At 37.5% G+C, this 22,942-nt stretch overlaps 1 protein-coding gene across 5 annotated transcripts in view; it reads right to left on the bottom strand.

Moving 5' to 3' along the window:
• MAPK9 (mitogen-activated protein kinase 9) overlaps nucleotides 1-22,942 on the bottom strand; it is a 60,020-nt gene that overhangs the window by 19,362 nt on the left and 17,716 nt on the right. For 2 of the 5 annotated variants that reach the window (XM_022563316.3, XM_022563314.3), the window contains exons 2-5: nucleotides 21,532-21,702; nucleotides 9,125-9,254; nucleotides 6,584-6,642; nucleotides 4,033-4,171 (exon numbers count right to left, since the gene is read on the bottom strand). In XM_022563316.3, the coding sequence (XP_022419024.1) occupies nucleotides 4,033-4,171; nucleotides 6,584-6,642; nucleotides 9,125-9,254; nucleotides 21,532-21,653 (450 nt within the window). In that variant the 5' untranslated portion in view covers nucleotides 21,654-21,702. Of the gene's footprint in view, nucleotides 1-4,032; nucleotides 4,172-6,583; nucleotides 6,643-8,176; nucleotides 8,233-9,124; nucleotides 9,255-20,888; nucleotides 21,130-21,531; nucleotides 21,703-22,942 lie in introns of those variants that run through there. The other 3 variants (XM_089909813.1, XM_089909811.1, XM_089909812.1) reach the window with 3 other exon arrangements.

The following is a 22,942-nucleotide window of genomic DNA, read 5'->3' as shown; positions in this document are numbered from 1 at the left end:
CGCAGTGGTTGAGAATCCGCCGGCCGATGCAGGGGACACGGGTTCGTGCCCCGGTCCAGGAAGATCCCACATGCCGCGGACCGGCTAGGCCCGTGAGCCATGGCCGCTGAGCCTGCGCGTCCGGAGCCTGTGCTCCGCAACGGGAGAGGCCACAACAGTGACAGGCCTGCGTACCGCAAAAAAAAAAAACAAAAACAAAAGGGAGACGGAAGACGGGTATGGGATTAACAGATACAAATTAACAGATACAAATTAGGGGTATGGGATTAATAGATACAAACTACCATATATAAAGTAGGTAAGCAACAGGAAAATACTGTATAGCACAGGGAATTACACCCATTATCTGGTAATATGGAATGTAATCTGAAAAAATACTGAATCACTATGCTGTACACCTGAAACTAACACAATATTGTAAATTAGCCATATTCCAATAAAAAAAAGAACAAAATGCTATAAAAAGGAACTTTTAAAAATAAAAAAGAGCTCCAACTAACTCATACTTCAGAGAAAGACAGAATAAAGAACACAGTAAAGAAGGCATTCTGAAAGAAATAATAAAAAATTTTCCAGAACTCTATGGCATGTTCTTCCAGACTGAAGTGCCCACCACAATTAATGAAAAAAATTTCCATATCAAGGCATATCATCCTAACATTTCAGAATACAAGAAATAAAGAAACTTTAAAAAATGTTTCCAGAGATAAAACAAAACCCAAAACAGGGCACTTGCAAAGGATCAGTAGTAAGAATGGCATTAGAAAGTTCAAAAGCCATACAACACTACACAACAGGGTACTGTATTTATACCTTAGAGGGGAACTGATTTGTAACTAAGAATTTTCTATCCAACCGAATTATTAATCATGTGAGAGGGCAGAATAAAGAGTTTCAGCTATCTGAGGCCTCAAAAATTTTACTTCCCATGCACCACTTCTGGGGAAGCTATTGGAGGATGTGTCCCACCAAAACAAAGGAGAGATAGGGATCAGGAAGTGGGCTCCAACTCCAGAGAGAGGTGAAGGAAATCCCCAGGAAAACGCTGGAGCGAGGTCCAGGATAAGGTCTCTGCATCAGGTATGGGGGCAGCCAGTCCAGATGTGAGCAGGGCTGAGGCGCCAGGAGACAATCAAGGTGATGGAACAGCTAAGACATTTGGATGCAGTGAGAGAAGACTTAGATACCTGGCAGAAACCTTAGGGTTTAATTAGCAATAAGGATGTGGAAAACTGCTCCCTCCTTAAAACAAACAACAAAGACCAAAACTCTAACAAATAAAAGACAAGTGTTGTTAACTCTAGGGACAAAAAGTTGAAAGGAAAAGAAATATAATCATGGTGTAAATATAGGCTTAGCTGTGAAAAGCGTTTACAGGGTCACGATGACGTAAAACACACTATGGACACTGATCCAAACCAATTACATTGTAACTATACTGGGAGGACAGGGGGACAGGAAAGGTGGCAGGTGAGGGGCACGATTGGTGAAAAAGAGCTAAATCAGTACCTTATGTCCCAAACTGAAGAAAGATCAACAAATAGAGATCTCATCATATTATTTCAAGATATGGAGATAAACACCAAAATAATAGCTAAAAGAACTGAAAGAATTTGTTCTGGGGAAAGAGAAATAAGAGGGAGGAGGTGGGGGCTCTTTTTTAGTAAGTATTTGTAAAACTATTTGATCCTTGATAAAAATACAAAACAGATCGACCAACTTATTCAGCAAGTTGCAGAACAATATATGTACAAGATGATCCTGTTTTTGAAAAATATAAGTTAAAAAGGACGTAAGTATAGACAGATATGCTGGTATTAGCATCAGTAAGAAAATGTGTCAGTGTAAAGTTAGGAAGGAAACACACCCAACTGCCATCACTGGCCTCCTCCAGGTGACAGGTGGGCTGGGGACTTCCATTCAATTTTTTGAATTATACAAGGTAAAAATTGGTGGGAATCCAGGTGTTTTATTTTTCAAGTAATTAAATTTTATGTTTAGAATGAAACCATTTTAGTAAGCAAAACCGAATGTGTGTATTTATGCCTATCGTATAGTATACAGAAAAAAGGACAGGAAAAGTTCACAGAAAACCGTTAACAGGCTTAAAGGGATAACTGCGGTTCATCACCTCTTGGGACCTGGAGGGGTGGTGGGTGTGCAAACAGGTGCCTTATCTACCTTTCCCACAATGACCACGTGGTACTTTCACAGCAGACACAAAGTCTGGCAGACTCAGAAATGTGTGAACAGGAGGGCATAAGACAAGGGGAGGGACACCCAGTGGGGAGGTAAATGGGATGGAGAGGTGGTTGGCGGAATCATGCTGGGCAAACCAAAACTTTCTTGGACCTTCTGGTCCGCAGGCATGGGCCTAAACCGCAGGGACGGAACATCACCTAACACAGGCACATGCATGCTGCAGCTCTTACAAAACCCCCTAAAATGGGAGGATATTGCTGCCCCATGTATGTCTGGGCCCAAGAAGGGAGATACAAGCAAGACAAACTGTTTCCTTTTACAAAATTAATAAGGCCTAACATAATGAAGCCTAATAATCTGGGAACTTATTCTCAGTTAAGACTTTAATACAAAATGTATTTAAGAGAAATTAGGAGTGCCTTAATTTATATAAAGGTCTGTGAATATTTTTGAAGAGAAATAGAATGTTATGCTGGGAAATCTTTATTTTTAATTAAAAAGACCAATGTTACTATTTTTAAAGCAAGTTTGTCAACAGTATTTATAGAATTTAAACTGAACACTTGGCGGCAGCAAAGGCTGTATTTTAAATGACTGAAGGCTGGTCAGGAATCTTTGTGCCAGGCGCCCAACAGGCACTGGGAGGGCCAGGACTGGCCTCAGGCTGCAGACCTCACTCAGGCCTCAGGCCTCATGCTCACAAGGGGCAAGAGTTTGGCCCTCTCTGGATTGGTGGGCTCTGCTACTGTGTTAGGTCTCTGATCAGTGGCTGTGATGGAAACAGCCTTTCCTGGCACCCAACAGATCCAAAAGAATTACTGCTACTACACCATCAAAAATCTCTCTATTCTTTTTTGTATGAAAAGGCTTCATTGTTTTTGTCTCACTATCTTCTTCCCCCCACAGATTTCAGTTCAGAGAAAATACAACTTCTTGCTGTTGAAACATAATATTGAAAGACAGTCTGTCAACAAAATTAGTAATAATTTAAGGAATGCTAAGAATGTTTTCAATAAAACTATCTCTGCCTCTAGTCTCACTCAACATTATAGTTGCTAAAAAACCAAACAAACAAAAAACCAAACAAAAAAACACAACTCTATCATAATTTGCCCACACAGCAGTACAAGTGAAGAAAATAACAAAAACTCATAAAACCAGCTTAGAGAATATCTCTCTGGTTTTTAAATATGTACCCCCTGACAGGCAACACCATCATTCAAATTCCAGCCTTGGCCTAGTCAAAAGGTCTGCCTGGAACCTTTCCGAAAGCTCCCACCAGTATGGCTGGGATGCTGGAGTGGTAGAATTTTACGATGTAAGCAATGAACACTTGGGCCATAATTCACATAAGACTTCTCAAGCAACTGTATCATATACTACTTGGCCTCTAACTTTCCCCCACCCCAAATCCAAATTCCTTGCTCACTAAAAATGGGATTTCAAATATGGAAAAACTATTAACACCAGGTAAATCTGGGTAAAGAGTAAAGTTCTTTGTCCTATTCTTGCAATTTTTCTCTAAGTTTTAAGTTACTTTCAAATAAAAACTTAAAAAAAAAAAGAAGTATTTTTCTGCAGTACTAGTCTGAACAGCTGGCTCATGCCTGCATCCAGGGTGGCTCACATGGGCCCAGGCAAACCAGACATTCCACAAATGTCTTCTAATCTCAACTATATTTGGAAGAGTAACATGATCCCATAGTTTATTTGGATTTTCGACATTGACAAATTTTTTAAAAATATTATGTTCTTTTGTAACTGGAGATTATGACAACGAAATGATTGTGATTAAAAAACAAAACAAAACAATATGGTATCACTACTTACTCTATGAATTATACCAGCTGAATGTAGATGTTTAATACCACAGAGCATCTGGTAAAGAAGGTAGGACATTCTTTCATGGTCCAACTCCATATGAATAACCTGACATAAGTTAGCATCCATTAATTCCATAACCAAATACCTGGGGAAATAAATGATCAGCCATGTACACATGAAAATTATCCAAAATTCCTTTATGGTTATTAAACTAGAATTTTTATGAAATAGTAATAACTTACCACCTAGTCACTGCACTGGCTAAAGTAAAAAGATAACTTGTTTTCCCTAAACATTTATAAGGTATCTTGAAAAGAAGCAAATGTATAATGAAAGTTTGTAAAAGTTTTCAAAAAATGAAAACAACTAACAACAAAATGCCTTTCAAGTTAAATACAAAACAATTTTTATATCATAGTAAATAGAATCTCAAACATTCAAATTCTCCTATATTTAAACATTTTTGCTATTGGATCATTCTTACCAATATAGAAACCATGCTGTTATTGCTCTCAGCTTAAGAAAACTTTGACCTTACTTCCCCCACCAGCTACCATCCTGTATTTTTGCTCCCTATGCAAGCAAAACTCCCCAAAGAGGTGTCTATACTTATCATCTCCAATTTTTTCTCCCATTTTTCCTTAATCCCACTTTAATCAGGCTTTTGCCCCCACCACTTTGCTGAAACTGTCCTCAAGGCTCCATGTCGGCCTTCCGTGTTGCTAAATCCAGTGGCCAGTCCTACAATCCTGGCTGACTGTGCCCTTTTCCTATCCCCAGCTTCTTACTGTTGAAGTGCCAGCACTCGGTCCTTGGTCTTCTTTTCTCTAACTGTACTTACAGTCTTGGTGATCTCTGGTCTCTGGTCTCAAGACTTTAAATACCATCTATAGACTGACAACTACCAAATTAATACCTTCAACCCAGATCCCCCTGCTGAACTCCAGGCTCATTTATCTAACTGCCTATTTCACAGTTCCACTTGGGTGTCCAACAGACATCTTGAACTAAAACTGAGTTCCTGATTCTACCCTACCTCGCAATCTGTTCTGACTGTAGCTTTCCACATCTCAGTTGAGACCACTTTTATCCTTCTGGTGCTCAGGCCAAAGCTCCAAGTGTTGATCTCAGCTCCTCTTTCTCTCATACCACACATTCTCTCTAGGAGCAAACAGTGGGGTTCTACCTTCAAAACAGTGTCAGCATCCTATCTCTTGCCTTTACCATCACTATCACCCCTCTGGTCTAAATGCAGCCATCATAATCTCACCTGAATTGCTGCAATAGCCTCCTGACTGGTGTTCTGTGTCCTACTCCTAACAGTGGGTTCTCGACCCAGAAACCAAAGTTATTCTTTTAAAACGTAAGTCAGATAAGCTTACTCTTCCTGCTGAAAGTCTTACTGACTTGTAAAGGAAAATCCTTACAATGGCCTAGAGGCCCAGCAGTGTCTGGCCCTGTCACTTCTTTGAACCCACCTCTTCAACTTTCCTCTGCTTCCTCTGATCCAGCCACACTGGCTCCTGCTGTTCTTATAACACAACAGGCACACTCCCTCTTCTGCTCCTTTACACTGCCTGTTCCTTCTATCTTGATACTACCTTCCCCCAAATATCTGTAGGACTAACCTCCTCACTTCCTTGAAGGCTTTCTTCACATGTCACCAATCCAGTGAGGTCCTTCCCTAACTACTCTACTTAAAGTTGCAACCTGACTCCTAACGACCAGCACTTCTGAACCCCCTTACCCAGCTCCATTTCTTCTACAACATTTGCCACACATCCTAATGAATGACATCATTTCCTTATTTGTTATGTTGACTGTCTATCTTCCCTGGCTTTCCTGCAAGCTCTAGGAAGAAATATGACCACCTGCAATTCTTAAAAAATGAAAGGTATTTTTGCTGTTTTGGTCACTAAAGTATGCCAAGTTCAAGAGACTGTCTAGTACACAGTTGGCAATCAAATATTTGTTTGTTTTTTTTTTTGGCCTCACCGTGTGGCTTGCGGGCTGAAAGCATGGCGTCCTAACCACCACACTGCCAGGGAATTCCTGGCAATCAAATATTTGTTGAATGAATGAATGAATACATGAATAAATTTAGGATAAAGTTGTGTATTATATCTCAATAATAAATTAATATCTCATTTCATCATTACTAAGATAATTCTATTTCACATTTTGGAAGTTTAATGACTTACCCATTTCAAATAATAATTATAAACACCTAAACCCTACAATCTTGGGGACTAGAGAAAAACATGTTATATTTTATATTTCAGTAAAGGAAATCAGCAGCATTAATGGCACTGTCTGCTCTGAAGAATTATTTTCAATCATCCTTTATCTGCTGTAGAAATGATAACCATCTAGGCACAAATAGTTGAATATTATTATTCATTTTCCTTAATATTTCTCGTCCACAGAGAAAAGTGGCTAGGATATCATTTAAAAATGTGTTCTCACCTATATTTCCTAAGTAAAAAAGCAGTTACTTTCTTTTCTAAATTTTCACTCTTTGATGAGCAGTGTATTACTGAATAAAAATTATACTTACACATCTTGAAATTCTTCTAGAGTTTTCTGTGGTGTAAACACATTTAACAAACTAATTATCTGAAAAAAGAAAATTATATCTCAGCATGTCAAATGACTCTACTTGATTATAAAAATTAAGTTTAACATTAAAGTGTGTTAAAACTAGAAAAAAAATCACAGCAGAGCTTTGTATTTATTATTATTGTTATTGCTTTTACCAAAACATTCTATTACACAGCATTTGAAAAAAGCTAAATGATTAGGATTCTCAACTTGGAAATAATATGCACTTTTAATCAAATCACTTTTATGTGTCCCCAGTAACTTATTACTATAGAATTTTAACACATAATGTCTTTCTAGCTCTGAACATAAAAAAGTAGCAATTACAAGTAGAAAAACACTAAATAAAGCAATATGTTAACTCTGAAAACTTAAATACAATATCCAAATTTCTAAAAAGTTTTGAAATGTAAAGGCTAAGCTTATATTTTTGGTATGATAAAGATGAAATGCCTCATAGCATTACCTATTAACATTACCTTTACGTAAGGAGGATTCAAGAACTGACCCCACCACAGGCCTTGGTCCTGGCACCCCAATGGTTAAACAATGAATTCTGCTGCTTGAGCATCAAACACACGTCCTCAATCATTTCAAATGACTGAGGGAAAGATGAATTATTCAGTATATAGGATTTGAGTGGCTGGCTAGCCAAGGGGGAAAAAAACTAGATTCATACTTCAATCTTTACACCAAGATAAACTCAAAATGGAACAAAAATTTAAATCTAAAACATGAAACCATGAAACATTAAAATATGAATAAACATTTATGCAATTCTGGTGTAGAAAAGCCTTTTCTAAGCATGACAGGAAACCTAGGAGATTTGATTATGTTAAACACAACAACAAAAATCAGTATGACAAAAACAACCTAAATTAGGTCAGATGGAAAAGTGAGGGTTGACAGCTTTAATATACAAAGATCTTCTATAGATGCATAAGAAAGAAACCAACAGTCCTAGAGAAAAATTGACAAAGGCCATGAAAAACAAACTCTCAAGAAATAAAAATAAATGGCTAATAGAGATATGGAAAGAAAATCAACCTCACAAATAAAAATAAGGTATGATTTGTCATCTATCAGTTTGGTAAGGTAAAACAAATCAACAGTATGTAGCTCTGGGGTATTTTGAAATAAAAGACATACTCAGATACTCAATAAAAGTGTAAAATTGACAGTCTTCCTTGAGGTTAATTTGTCAGTATATATTATTAAAACCAAAAGTATGCATAGTCTTTGACCCAGCAATCTTGGCCAAGGAATTCACCTGGACAAGTGTGCAAAGATGCAATGTATAAGGATGTTCACTGCAGCACTGCTTATAATAGCAAAAAACTGGAAACAATCTAAATATCTGATAATAGGTGATTGGTTAAATGAATTACTGTGCATCTGTACTATGTAGCCATTTAAAAAATGGTTTATATCTATGTTCATTAATGTATATGAGATCTAGCAACATTCCACTAGGGAAAAAGCAGGATGTGTAATAACATAACTGAGCTTATTTATGTATGTGTGTATATATATGCATAAGAATGCTCACCAAAATGTTAATAATAGTGGGTGGTGGGATTCAAGGATTTTTCTTTCTTGTTTATACTGTTTGAATTAAAAATAATAATAAACATATTTTTTTGTAACCTGAAAAAAAAACTTTTTTACTTTTTGTTTTAAACCTGTAAAATAAAGCATGCATTGGAGAATTTAAAAACAAACACAAACCACAGACTCAAAAGATTGAACCTATCTTAGTTTTGTGTTTAATGTCCCTACACCAGAAAAATCCAGCATAAATGTTACAACAAAAGGAGCCATATAGAGTTGAGTGTACTTTTAAATACTTATCCCCCCCACCCCGTAACAAAAAGAGGTCACATGGGAGGGGGTCTCCAAAGCCCCTGCCAGACTTAACATTTTATAATTTTATAACATGGCAAGGTTATCAAAACCATGTTCAAAATAATGCTCAGGCATCAGTAGTAGAACATAAAATGGGCCTGAGTACCTCATTTTCTAGAGATATACTGTTTTTCCTTAAAATTTACAATGCTTTGATTTCTGTAGAGATGCCAAGTACAACTATCTTGAATATAACATCATCTAATAACATTTATTTAAATAAATGTGAATATGTAAAAGCTACTTATAGAACAACATTTTTCTAAAAAGTATTTGGATATTTCTCAATTTGCCAGGTCAATACTGTTGCCATTTTATACACAGGGAAACAGTGAAAACCAAATGGTTACAAGGTTAATTGACATTCCCATCTGTGTTGAGTGACTTAAATTCCTATGGACAATGATGCCTCTTGCTGACTTCAATATCTCCAATGTTGATTGAAAATTCTGTCAATAAAATATAACCATTTAAATAGTATTTTTATCACTAGTTTACCCTAGGTCTAAACTCATTGTACCTCCAAAGACCCAGATGATTATGGCAGCATTGACAACATTAAAGTATTAGAGGAAATATAGACATAACTTACATTTTTATGATTGACACATTTTAAGAGGACAAGTTCACGATAAGCTCTCTTTGCATGAGTCTGATTCTGAAAAGGACGGCTTAGTTTCTTGACTGCAACATTTATCCCAAGAACTGTATCAAAAGCAGCACTATAATTGAGAAATATAATAGGCAACCCATTAGGATGATTTTGGAATATACAGCAATGCAGAAGAATGTACATTCAATGTATTATCTTTTTAAATGAATAACAAATAAGGAAAAATCTGCTTGCTTCTACTCTGGTACTTCTGCACATTAAGAGCAAGGTGAGTTGGCTAAGAGTGCAGGACGAATGGACTCCTCTGCAGAGGCGCCACCATGGCAGCTGAAGCTAGGATGGGATTCAGCAATCCTTTGCACATGGACGTCTCATTATATTAGTTGAGATTATTATGTTCAGAACCAAGTAATTTAATACAGAGCATGTAAGACTGCTCAGGAAACAAAATCTTCAGTTTAAATATGCCAATAAGTTGAAAAAAAGTCACTGGTATCACAGAATGAAATATAAGTATATTTTGGAGTATCACAGTAGAGAAAATGGTTTGAACTCATGAGATGGATATAATAAATCTAGATTTTGATTGATTGTGTTTTTCCCAGATGTAAGAATCTAAAAGGAAAACAGAAGCCAAAATCTCAGTTCATGGTAAATCCCCAAGATACAAAATCCCTAACATAAGCAATTGCTATACATAAAATTCTGCTAGAAATACCTCCTCGTACTACTATGGTTAAGAAATAAAATCCTCTAGGATCTTTGTTTCCAGAATCTCAAGTTCCCAGCTGAAATTTATGATTGATTTTCCTCCAGAAAAGAGACAGGAAAAATTGAGTACCTTCTGTACTAGTTTCAAGCTAGCACTAACAGTATGATTGCTGTCACTGTTACCTTTTGGCTCCTCATCAGGGGTTAAAAGCTGCTAAAGACCATCTGAGAACCTAAGCACCATTTAAAATACTGTTTCTATTTATTTATTCTATTCAGTTTATAACACTGTTTACACTTATTCACGTCTATTAATTTTTTTTTGCCAAAAAACCCAAACTTAATTCAATTTTAACTTTTTAAAATTGAAGGCTGTCTGCTTGTAGCATTTGGTTAAGAATTATTAGAAGCTTCATGTTACTTTGGAATTACTTTTTCTTTAATTCACATTATGTGTTCATGTATACACAAATGTAAAATCACATGCCCAGGGACTTCCCTGGTGGTCCAGTGGTAAAGAATCCGCCTTCCAATTCAGGGGACTTGGGTTCAATCCCTGGTTGGGGAACTAAGATCCCACATGCTGTGGGGCAACTAAGCCCGTGTGCCACAACTACTGAGCTCACATGCCGCAAACTGCAGAGTCCACGTGCTCTGGAGCCTATGGGCCACAAGTAGAGAGAAGCCCGCATGCCACAAGGAAAGATCCTACACGCCTCAATGAAGACCCTGCGTGCCACAACTAGGGCCTGATGCAGCCAAAAAAATAATAAAGAAAATTAATTAATTAAAATCACATGCCCATATGCAAATGTAATATTCATATGGATTATAAAATGTCAAAAATAAATCTATTTGTGAAACAAATCATTAATTAATACATGCACATGTGATTTGTACATATATATATATATATATATATATATATATATATTTCTCAGTCTTGAGAATTTAAAAACAGACACACCTTTTTTGGTCTCAAAAGTTTTTGTCCAATGAGCAAAATGGACCAATTCTGAATATCTGAGCAGACTCATGCTTCCCCATTCCTAGTTCCAACTCCAGGAGGAGCTACCTTCAGTTATTCCTGGCTTTACTTCTTTTAGTAATATCTCAACTCCAAAGAATATACTTTTATCACTATTTCCTCATTTATCAACTTCAGAAATTAGCTATTTACTCCCCATTATGAACACTGAGGATTTAGTCACTTCGTTGAAACCCCCAACTCCTCCTAGTTTTTTGTTCTCATGTTATTATTATTTGTTGTTGTTGTTGGTACGCGGGCCTATCACTGTTGTGGCCTCTCCCGTTGCGGAGCACAGGCTCCGGACACGCACGCTCAGCGGCCATGGCTCACGGGCCCAGCCGCTCCACGGCATGTGGGATCTTCCCGGACCAGGGCATGAACCCGTGTCCCCTGCATCGGCAGGCGGACTCTCAACCACTGCGCCACTAGGGAAGACCTCTCATGTTATTTTTAACTTTTCCCTTGGTCACCCTTGTAACTTTAAATAACATGCCTAAACTTGCCGCATCAACCTTCAAAGGAACCTCTTGCTCCCCACTATGTAAAATGAGAATATTACACTTCATCTCCTTTTTCCTCCAGCTCTCTAATCTCTTTTCCTCCAATTTCTGTCTTAAATGGTCAAGTTTAATAACACATCTTTCAATCCCTATAATTAAATCTTCTGTGTTTCTTCCTTAGGATGTGTCTAAAAGTTGAAAATCGACTTACAGAGTGTATGTATGTATGTGCACACATGTAAACATTACTAATTTCAGAGCGAGGATTACATTTCATTTCTAAAGATCACATGACCCTTGCCACTCATAAGAGAATGTGATTGTTTCCAGCATTAAGGTTAAATGGATTCTCTTCTAACATTCCGTAAGTTCTCAAACATCATGCTGCTTTAAATTTGTTTTATTCTTAGATCATGACTTTTTCTAACTTTTCTACCACAAGTTTCTAATAAACTTTTTTTTTCTTATTAAGAGAAGACAAATACACCTCTTTAGAGCTGTCACTAGTACTTCTTACCTCCTTACTCACATTATCTATTGTTTGGAATCTATTCCATTTTTCGGAAAGACATTTTTCTTGGGGTTTCAAGGCCTGATGTGTACCTATTGCCCTGGGATTTCTTTTCTCTGGCTTCCACTGTTTCTGGTGTTACACGTTCTTGTATTCTTTCTTGTTGGAGTACACTCTCAAGGAATTTCCTCAGAAAAAAAGGGCATGGAAGATAAATTATCTTACTCTTCCTTTATCCTTGATTGATAGTTTGTCTTCTAAGCTCGAAATCAATTTTCTCTCAGAGCTCCAATGATTTCCAGAGTTGAGTGTTGTTGGTGAGAAGGCGTATGCCTGTCTGGTATTCATTCTTTTGCTTCCTTTTTTGTTCCTTGTCTTAATGATTTATTACAAAGAACCATGTTTTGTCAACAACCCCAAAGCACTCCCCCCCACTAATCACTATCCTTCCTGCCCCCCAAAGACGATAACTACTTCTGACTTTATTTTTATACTATAATTAAAAAAATATATTTATTTGGCTGTGCTGGGTCTTAGCTGCTGCACGCAGGATCTTCAATCTTCATTGCGGCATGCAGGATCTTTTAGTTGTGGCATGTGGGATCTAGTTCCCTGACCAGGGATCGAACCTGGGCCCCCTCCATTGGGAGCATGGAGTCTTAGCCACTGGACTACCAGGGAAGTCCCCTACTTCTGACTTTTATGATAATCACTTCCTTGCTTTTACATGTATCTTCAAGCCCCTGCATCATTTATTTTTGCCTGGTTTTTGAAACTGTCTATGCCTGACTTCTTTCACTCAACATTATATTTGTGAGGCACATCCGTTGTTGTGTGAAGCTATAACTCATTCTGTGTCATCGCTATAATATTCCTTTGTTATGATTATATGACATAATGTTGATAGATACATTGGTTGTTTTCAGTTTGCAAGCAAAAACCATGGTCATAAACATTCTTGTACATGGTTCTGGGCATGCATTTCTGACGAGTAGATAGCTAAAAGTGGTATTACATATAGTTTATTTTAGTAGATAATGCCAAACTGTTTTCTGAAGTGGTTTGTTCTATCAATTTCTAGGCATTTGATTTTTTTGTAGTATATTGACCCTGTGTCCTGCAAGAGGGCCAAGTTTAACAAAAGGGAGATCACAACGGAAGGGGTGGGGGGGGCACTAGTCCAATCACGAGAACCCTTTAGAAGCAGAGTTTGTTTGGCTGGTGGGAAGAGGGGAAAGTCAGAAAGATCTGAATCCTGAGAAGGACTAGACATGTTGTTGCCTTTAAGATGGAAGGGGGGTCACGTGAGAAGGAATGTGGGAGCCTCTAGGAGCAGAGTGGCCCCTGGCTGATAGAGAGCAAGGGAATGGAATGGAGACCTCTGACCTACAGCTGCAAGGAACTGGGTTCTGCCAAGAGCCTGAATGCACTTGAAAGCAAATTCTTCCCCAGAGCCTCCAGATAAGAGCCCAGTCCAGTGACACCTTGATTTCAGCCTTGTGAAATGCCAAGCAGAGAACCCAGGAAATCCCACCCAGATTTCTGGCCTACAGAACTATGAAATTATAAATGGTTGTTGTTCTGCTTTAAACCACTAAGTTTATGGTAATTTGTTACGCGGCAATAGAAAACAAATACATCCTCTCTTCCATATTTTTCTACCCTTTTGTCTCCCCAGGCTTCATTCTGGATACTTTTTTCCTCACCTATCTTTCAGATCACAATTCTCTCTTCAGTTATATCTAATATGCTTTTAAACCCACCCATTAACTTCATAATTCAATTACTATGTCTTATAGTTCTATAAGTTCTATTTAGTTGTTTTAAGTTTTCATTTTCCACCAAAACTTTTTCATACTGTCTTTTATCATCCGGAACATAACATCATAACTCTTTGGAAGTCTGGATCCAATAATGCCAATAACCCCTGTGGATCTGTTTCTTTTCTCTGTTGTTTGTGCTGGATTTTGTGAATGTTGTCCAATCTCCTTGTGTGACTAGTTATTTCTGATTACGTCTTGCACCTTGAACTTGCAAAACTGTTTGCTATCTAGAAATAATTTGATATCCAGTATGATCTATCTTCCTCCAGGTAGAATTTACATTTATTTCTGCTGGGTACCTGGGGGCACTAGCAATTTGGGCTCACCTCACTTTGGGTTCAGCAAATGAGATGATGTGAAGTTAAGTGGCAGTTCCTGCAAGGGCTGGTTTCTTTTTGGTTCATCCTTACTTCTAGGATGCAGCCCTTTATTGGACCCAGTTAAAGCAAAGGAAGTTCACTAAGCCCCTTTAGAGGGCCCTGGACTCCAATCCCTGTCTCCTATAGCCCCACAAAGCAGTCCAAAGGACTCTAAGTCTCTCAGCTGCCCACTCCAGAATTTTCAAATGCCCTCAAGGGAAAGAACACCCCAAATCCTTGGCTCCTCTTACTAGGCTTCTCCTTCCCCAGATACTGGCCTAATAATTCTTCATTTACTTACTCGCTCTCTAGGGGCAAATGCTGAGCATGGGGGTAGGGGTGGGAATGTTGGGAGCCAACTAGCAAAACTGTTTCATAGACACACTTTTAATTAACATCCCTACTTCTAGCCACCCGTTTCATCTTCGTTTTTTGTATCTGGCATCTGTATACTCACAACCTCTTTGGAGTTCTACTATAGATAGGTTCTCTTCTTTGTGGCAAATGTCTTACCTACTTATTCTCACTTCCTCTGCAGAAACTTGTTAAATGCTCTCATATCCACTGATTACTGCTCTCCTGTCTCTTTGTTTAGGTGTCTGATCTTAAATTAGAAGTTCCAAACTATACATTTTAGAGGTGTAACTATAAAGACACAATGATTTGCCCAAGGTCACTAAGAACTACTGCTATGAGGATCTGAGCTGGACTTAGAACTCAGTTCTCCTGAATCATAGCCTTCCTATGCCTTATAGCATATATCTTCTTTATCACAAAAATTTTGTTGTGGACATTATGTTTATTTATATATACTAACAGAAAACAAAACAGTATAAGAACAGGCCAACATTCATGCTTGTACAGAACTAGAGGAAGCAAAAAGGAATAAGAGCTATACCAACCATTTCATGTTAAGGTTGTAACTGTCACTTCTAAGCATTGTCAGATCTAATATTACACTTTTTTTTTAAACACTTCATAAAAGATGCTCAACATTGTTGATTATTAGAGAAATGCAAATCAAACCTACAATGAGGTACCACCTCATAGCAGTCAGAATGGCCACCATTAAAAAGTCTACAAGGGACTTCCCTGGTGGCACAGTGGTTAGGAATCTGCCTGCCAATGCAGGGGACACGAGTTCGAGCCCCTGGTCTGGGAAGATCCCACATGCCGCGGAGCAACTAAGCCCGTGCGCCACAACTACTGAGCCTGCGCTCTAGAGCCCGCAAACCCCAACTACTGAGCCCACCCGCCTACAGCCCATGCTCCACAACAACAGAAGCCACCACAATGAGAAGCCCACACACCACAATGAAGAGCAGCCCCTGCTCGCTGCAACTAGAGAAAGCCCGCACGCAGCAATGAAGACCCAACGCAGCCATAAATAAATAAATAAATTTATATATATATAAAAAGTCTACAAATAACAAATGCTGGAGAGAGTGTGGAGAAAGGGAACCCTCCTACACTGTCGGTGGGAATGTAAGCTGGTGCAGCCACTATGGAGAACATTATGGAGGTTCCTCAAAAAACTAAAAATAGAGCTACCATATGATCCAGCAATCCCACTCCTGGGTATATATAAAGACAAAACTATAATTCAAAAAGACACATGCACCCCTATATTCATAGCAGCACTATTCACAATAGCCAATACATGGAAACAAAGTAAATGTCCATCTACAGATGAAAGGATAAAGAAGATGTGGGACATATATACAATGGAATACTACTCAGCCATAAAAAAGAACGAAATCATGTCATTTGCAGCAACATGGATGGAACGAGATTATCATACTAAGTGAAGTAAGTCAAAAAGAGAAAGACAAATACCATATGATATCACTTATATGTGGAATCTAAAATATGACACAAATGAACCTTTATGAAACAGAAACAGACTCACAGACATAGAGAACAGACTTGCGGTTGCCAAGGGGGAGAGAGGTGGGAGAGGGATGGATTGGGAATTTGGGGTTAGCAGATGCAAACTATTATATGTTAGAATGGATAAATGACAAGGTCCTACTGTATAGCACAGGGAACTATATTCAATATTCTACGATAAACCATAATGGAAAAGAATATTTTAAAAAAAGAATGCATATATACATATAACTGAACCATTTTGCTGTACAGCAAAAATTAACAACATTGTAAATCAACTATATTTCAATTAAAAATTTTTTTAATAAAAGCAGAAAAAAAAAGTTAAGCACTTCGTAGAACTGTTTCATAAAACAAATAGTCCTTACTACTTTGGTTAAACAGCTTGACATTTTAGAAGGAGAGAGAAAAAGTGAATATATATATATGAAAGAAATGTACACACCTTTTCCCCGTAGAGCTTTAAAACCTTGAATTACTTAATTCTATTAATAACTTAATTTTATAAATACTTCAAATGATAAACATTTTAAAACTTACTTCCTAATTATTTTACTAACAGTTTTAATGAACAACAGAAACATAGAAACAAATAAATCAGACAACTGTAAAAACAATTCAAAATTAGGAGTCAGAATATTTTATTTGGACCCCAGCTCCTCCTTTTAATCCTGTATCAATACCTGCACTTTGGTTTACCTACACACCTGTCCCTATATCTTTATCAAGCTCTAGTTTAAACAGATGATTAACAAGTTTTGTAAACCACGCATTATTGCTACTATTATATTTTACTTCTCAAAAATGTAAAAGCACATGTATATTAGTTTCCTATTGTTGCTATAACAAATTAGCACAGATTTACTGATTTAAGACACAAATTTATTATCTTACAGTTCTGGAGTGTGTGTGTGTGCACACGTGCGCACGTGTGCATCAATCAAACCAATCACACACTCCTTGGTTCGATCAGAGAGAAGGCTCTATTCCAAGATTGAGGTGAGATTATCTGAAGTTCCACAGATAAGTCTCAAAAGATCAGGGATAGTGTCAGGACAGGGACAGAAGAGCAGGGTTTCAGAGGAGACTCCAACCAGGAGATGCAGTAGGGACAAAAGTGATGGGTGTGGGAAAGAACCTGTCATATTTGCAGAGAAGGGACCATTGGAGAAATAAGTTATCTAAAAGTTAGGGCTTGATGGTGGGTACACTCAAGCCCTTCCATCACTGATGAGGAAGAAAGGAGTCTAACTGGCACCATTCATAGTTTCTTGCTCTATCTACACAGCAGAACAAGGTAAAAGATCCTCTCCTTGAACTGTGTATAAAAAGAACACTTTTCTTTTAAGGACCTTAAAGCATAATGCCAATATCCAAGACTCTGTGCAAAACAGAGCCAGGAAAAAATCCTCTGAAGACATGTGGGGGAAGTATCACAGGAAACGTTTCTCTCTTGTCAGTCTGGGACTACCATTGCCTGCACCACCACTGCTGCAGTTCAATGGTACCACGAAGTCTCAAGCCTAGAAGGAAGGTGAGGAGTAGTCACCCACCTTCCCGGCTGAGAGGAAGCCAACACAGGCTCTGGTAGAAAGTAGCAGTAAAGTAATAATGGAAACCAGGTCTCCAACCATCTAGGCCCAGCTCTCGTGATGGCACCTCCTCTAAAAGCCAAAAGAAAACATCCCAGAAGTCTAAGAATGATTTTCATAATTGCACAAACATTTCTAAAAGAAAGTATCAATAATCTGAATCAAGTTAACTAACCTCTTTTCCATGCATCAGTAAAGTTAACCCAACTAAAAGGTTTTGATCTGGTAATGAATAACTGGCTTGGGTTACAAAGTTAAGTGAATAATTACATCAAAGATCACAAAATAAACTCTTAGCTGTGCAAAAGGCTCATTAAGAGCTATTTTAATCAGTTCAAAGACTTCTTTCTTGAGCAGAAAAGGGTGAAACCCAGTTTTTGATCCTTCCTTAAAATCAAAATTCAGGCTATGGAAATGGGGATTTGCAAGACGTGAAATTTAGGATGGTGTTAAAATTTTAGCCTCTACATGTATGTGAGGTGAAAGTTGCTCATACAAATGTTAATAAAATTGTCATAAAATTATTTAAATGAAAATACTAAGAGTTAAGTGAAAGTACAGTTAAGACTATATCAATATATAACGTAAGTTACAAGAAAATGACAACATATTTTAATGCATAATATAACGTGAAAATATTTCATACAATACTATAGTATCAGGGGTTAAATATCCATTAAAAATGACAAATATCCTTAAGTTAAGGCACCTTTCAGTTTACATTTTTTTTCAAAAAAATTTTTATTAAGGGGGGATTCACATAAACATAAAATGAACCATTTTAAAGTGAACAATTCAGTAGCATTTAGCACATTCACAGTGTTGTGCAATCACCACCTTTAAGTAACCCCAAAAGATTTTCATCACCCCAAAAGGAAACTCCATACCCATTATGAAGTTGCTCCCCATTCCTCTCTCCCCCTTGCCCTTGTTACCACCAATCTGCATCTTTCTCTATGGATTTACCTACTTTGGATATTTCACATAAATGGACTCATATAATAATACTACCTTTTATGTTTGGCTTCTTTCACTTAGCATGTTTCTGAGGATCATCTATGTTGTAGCATATATCAGTGCTTCATTTTTTTTATGAATAATATTCCATGTATGTATATAACACAGCTTGTGTATCCATTCATTTATTGATGGACATTTGGGCTGTTTCCACCTTTTGGCTATTGAGAATAGTGCTGCTATGAACATTTGTATACAAGTCTTTTTTGAACATCTGTTTTTAATTCTTTTGGGAATATATCTAGGGATATTTACTGGGTCATGTAATAATTCTATGTTTAACTTGTTGAGGAACCGTCAAACTGTTTTCCACAAGTGGCTGCACCATTTTACATTCTCGCTGGCAATGTATGAGGGTTGTAATTTCTTCACATCCCTGCCCACCTTTGTTATTTTCCATTTTGTTGATTATGACCACCTAGTGGGTATGAAGTAGTACCTCACTGTGGTTTTGATTTGCATTTCCCAAATGGCTAACAATGAGCATCTTTTCATGTGTTTATTGGCCATAAATCTTCCTTGGGGAAATGTCTATTCAAGTCCTTTGCCTGTTTTTTGTTTTTTTTTTTAATTGGGTTGTTTGATGAGAACCTACTGTATAGCACAGGGAACTCTACTCAGTGCTCTGTGGTGACCTAAATGAGAAGGAAATCCAAAAAGGAGGGGATATATGTATACGTATAGCTGATTCACTCTGTTATACAGCAGAAACTAACACAACATTGTAAAGCAACTATACTCCAATTAAAAAAAAAAAAAGACGCTTTTACCTAAAAATAAATAAATTGGGTTGTTTGTCTGTTTGCTGTTGAGTTGTAGGAGTTCTTTATATTCTGAATATTAGACTCTTACCAGATACACGATTTGCAAATATTTTCCCATTTGTGGGTTGTTTTTTCACTCTCTTGACAGTGTTCTTTGATACACAAAAATTTTTAATTTTGATAAAGTCCAATTTCTTCTTTTGTTGCTCATGCTTTTGGTGTCATTTCTAAGAATTCAAAGTCATGACGCTTCCCCCTTTGTTTTCTTCTAAGAGTTTTATGGTTTTAACTCTTACATTTAGGTCATCGATCAATTTTGAGTTAACCTTTTACATGATGTGAGGTAGGAGTCCAACTTCATTCTTTTGTATGTGGGTATCCAGTTGTCCCAGCACCATTTGTTGAAGAGACTGTTCTTTCCCCACTGAATAATCTTGGCACCCTTTTTGAAAATCAACTGGCCACAGATGTCTGGGTTTATTTCTGGACTCTTAGTCTTTAAAATTCTTTAAAAATTCAGAACTTTCCATCTTATAATTCTACCACTGCTTTTACCAGAGGAGGTTTAGCTTATAACTGTTTATTTGGGAACTTTCATTTCAAAACTAGAATTTTTTTAATGAAAAATACACACCCATAATGAGTAAATTCATTATTAAACATTTCTTTAAAAAACAAAGATGGGAAGTAGTATATGAAAACTGGAAATCAAAACTAATCTCTGAAAAACAGTATTTTTTAAAGTAGCATGTAATTTTATTGTCATTTACCGTGCTGTAATGAAGTCATTAATTTTAACTGCAAAACCCTTATAAAGCTCTCCATTATACAATTAATTATGAATTTCTAGTCAAGCTCTTAATGTGGTTATTACATTAAATGTCCTTGATATCAGTCTTGCTTAATTCCCTATGTCAAATTACCATCCAGTTCCAAATAAGAGATGGGTTATAAATCAAAAGAATATTTTACTGTCTAGAACTTTTTATTAACATCAAAGTATCCTAATATGAACCATCCATTCACCTTAAAACTTTCCTGGCACACTGGATTTAAGTACCAATATAGCATGTTATCAATTGGAAGTTAAGATCACCACTATTTTAGATGCAAGCCAGGCATTCCTTCCAAACAGCCCCTTCCCCCTCATTAGTTTTTCTGGGAGTCTCTGAACTACCATCTCCTCTCAGCTTCCAGGGCCTCTAACTACCTAAGCCAAAGAAAACAACTAACTTCCCTGATCTCATATCTCTACAACAGAGGATCAATTACTAACCACTGATGCAGATTCTCTAAACTCAACATCTCTAATAAAAATATAAACTCTCCTACCAGACCATCCAAGAGTTCTCTTTTACTTGAATCCCCTTTACCTACAAGCTCTAATCATTGGGTGTTTAGCTTTACCACAGTTCCTTTTAGATGCAAAGACAATCTTGTTTTTACTAACCAAAAAACGAAGAAAAGATTTTGCCAAAAAACTAAGGGATAAAAAGCTTGGGAAGTGCTGATAACTGTAGTCTAGAAAACATGTGAAAAACTTTACCTTTAGCTGGCCAGTGATGTCGCGGCAGCTGACTGTCTTACCAAGCAAGAGACTAAGGTTCAGGGTCAGACCAACGGTTCTGACGTTCTGGGCTGGACACATAGTTGAAGTGAGACACCAAGGAAGAGACGGCCAGCCCAACCCCTCATACGGCATCCCTTCCTGGTTAATCCATGGGGTGATAATGACACTGACTGGCCTCATCCTGCCAATGAAGGGCAAGGCACTGCAATGACGGCGCCTAGAAATGAATAGGAGTGATTGGGAATAAAAGGGGGAGGGGGGAAAGGTGGCCAGGATGAAGAAATGAATAAAACTCCAAATTTCTGTTACAACTCACTGTCATACCTATTACTCTAATATCATAATGACAGGGGGAATGGAAAAGAAAAAAAAGAGAAAAGAAACAAAGAAAAATTGCTACCTATTTAAATTTACGCAGCATTCTAAGAATTTGAGCTTGTATCCTACAATCTGACTATATGTAACTAAAGCAAGAGGTTGATTCAATTTAGCTTATAAACCTATAGCAAAGAAAAGGGTATTTTTATCATCAGTGTTTCTAAATTCTGACGACTTAGATCTATTAAGTTTTTATTACAACAAAAACTCAATCTACACTACTGAAACAGACCATACTTACCAGACAATTCCTTGGGCTCCAGAGCCAATTGGTTTCAACTGCTGGTAACGTTTTAGGACAGTGAAAGTTGAGTCTGCCACTTGTACACTGTAAAACTGACTATCACATTTACTGTCACTCATGATGTAGTGTCATATAATATTCCAAAGAGCTGGTACAGTCGTCAGATTCCTTGAAAGAGAAACAGAATGAACATGGATTCTTACTGAAATTATACATGCATAGCTCACTTAATAGTGTTTCAAATTCATTGGTATATAAGACAACGTGGCTGTAAGTTGGTAAACTGAGTTAGACCAAGTTCTGAACTTAAGCAACATGCAAAAAATGCAAAGACATTTTAATGGTACAAGATTATCATGAAAGGAAGGAATTCTGAGACCCTGCATGACCATATCTTAAGGGATTGGATTAGGAAATAACAACCTTTGGAGAAAAGAATTTGTACATTTTTATTAGCCATGACAAGACTACATCACTATGTGATTCCCATCAGCTTGCTTCCTGTGGGACCAGATTACACCGTGCCGTCTCAACCAGATATGGAGGCACTCTGGAGATGCTGCAAAATGAACGTCTACAATTCATTCATGCAGAAAAACAAATGGACCAGTCTTCTGCTGTGTCCACAAATTCAGGTTAAAGTGACGAACTAGAAAGCAAGTCTGATGCCAAAGTGATTGTAAAAGTGGTAAGTTAAAACACAACAACAGGGTGTTGGAGGCCTGGTGACACCTGTGTGTGCCGTGGATGCTCGTGAGTGCGCTCCTACCTTGTGAGGTGGTCCCGGAGCTGGCCTACATTCCCTAAACCCTACATCACTAGTGGGCTTCAATACAGACAGCCATAGACAGAGAACTCTGTCATAAGCTACAGCCAAAAGCATGGACACTATGGTATCCACGAGGCATGAATATAAACTGGCAGCCCCGGAGCAGCCTTTCTGTGGTTTAGATAGTAGGCTGAGATTCCTACGCTGCAGGAGCCTGTATGATTTTATACAGAAAACAAAGCAAACAGAAATCGGCAGGCAGCTACCTTTACTCCGTTCCCTGGCTCTTGTCTGATAATGTTTATTCAAAAGTTAGCAAGCTATTTATATTGGTCATTTCTTAAAAATTAAAAAGCCAACAATAAAATCATTTAGGTAAATATTCTACACTGCTTACAAACACAGAATTTAAATTTTATTCTACAGCTTCCCCAAATTCCTGCTTGTTTGTTCTAACGCCTAATATTTAATATCTACCCACTGAGTTTTTGGAGTGATGATATGTGTTTCAACACAATGATGTCTAGGACTTCCATTAAACATGGAAATTAACAACAAGACTGAACAAAGAATTTAAATCAAATGAATAGTTTCTCCAACTGACTGTTGCTTCATGTTTTACCATTCTCAGGGCAGTGG

Source organism: Delphinapterus leucas, chromosome 3 (genome assembly GCF_059928025.1).
Source record: "Delphinapterus leucas isolate spDelLeu-1000000601 "Yukka" chromosome 3, BTC_Dleu_Yukka2, whole genome shotgun sequence".
Taxonomy (NCBI): Eukaryota; Metazoa; Chordata; class Mammalia; order Artiodactyla; family Monodontidae; genus Delphinapterus; species Delphinapterus leucas.
Note: the sequence above shows the minus strand (reverse complement) of the source record. Positions and strands in the feature narration are given on the sequence as shown.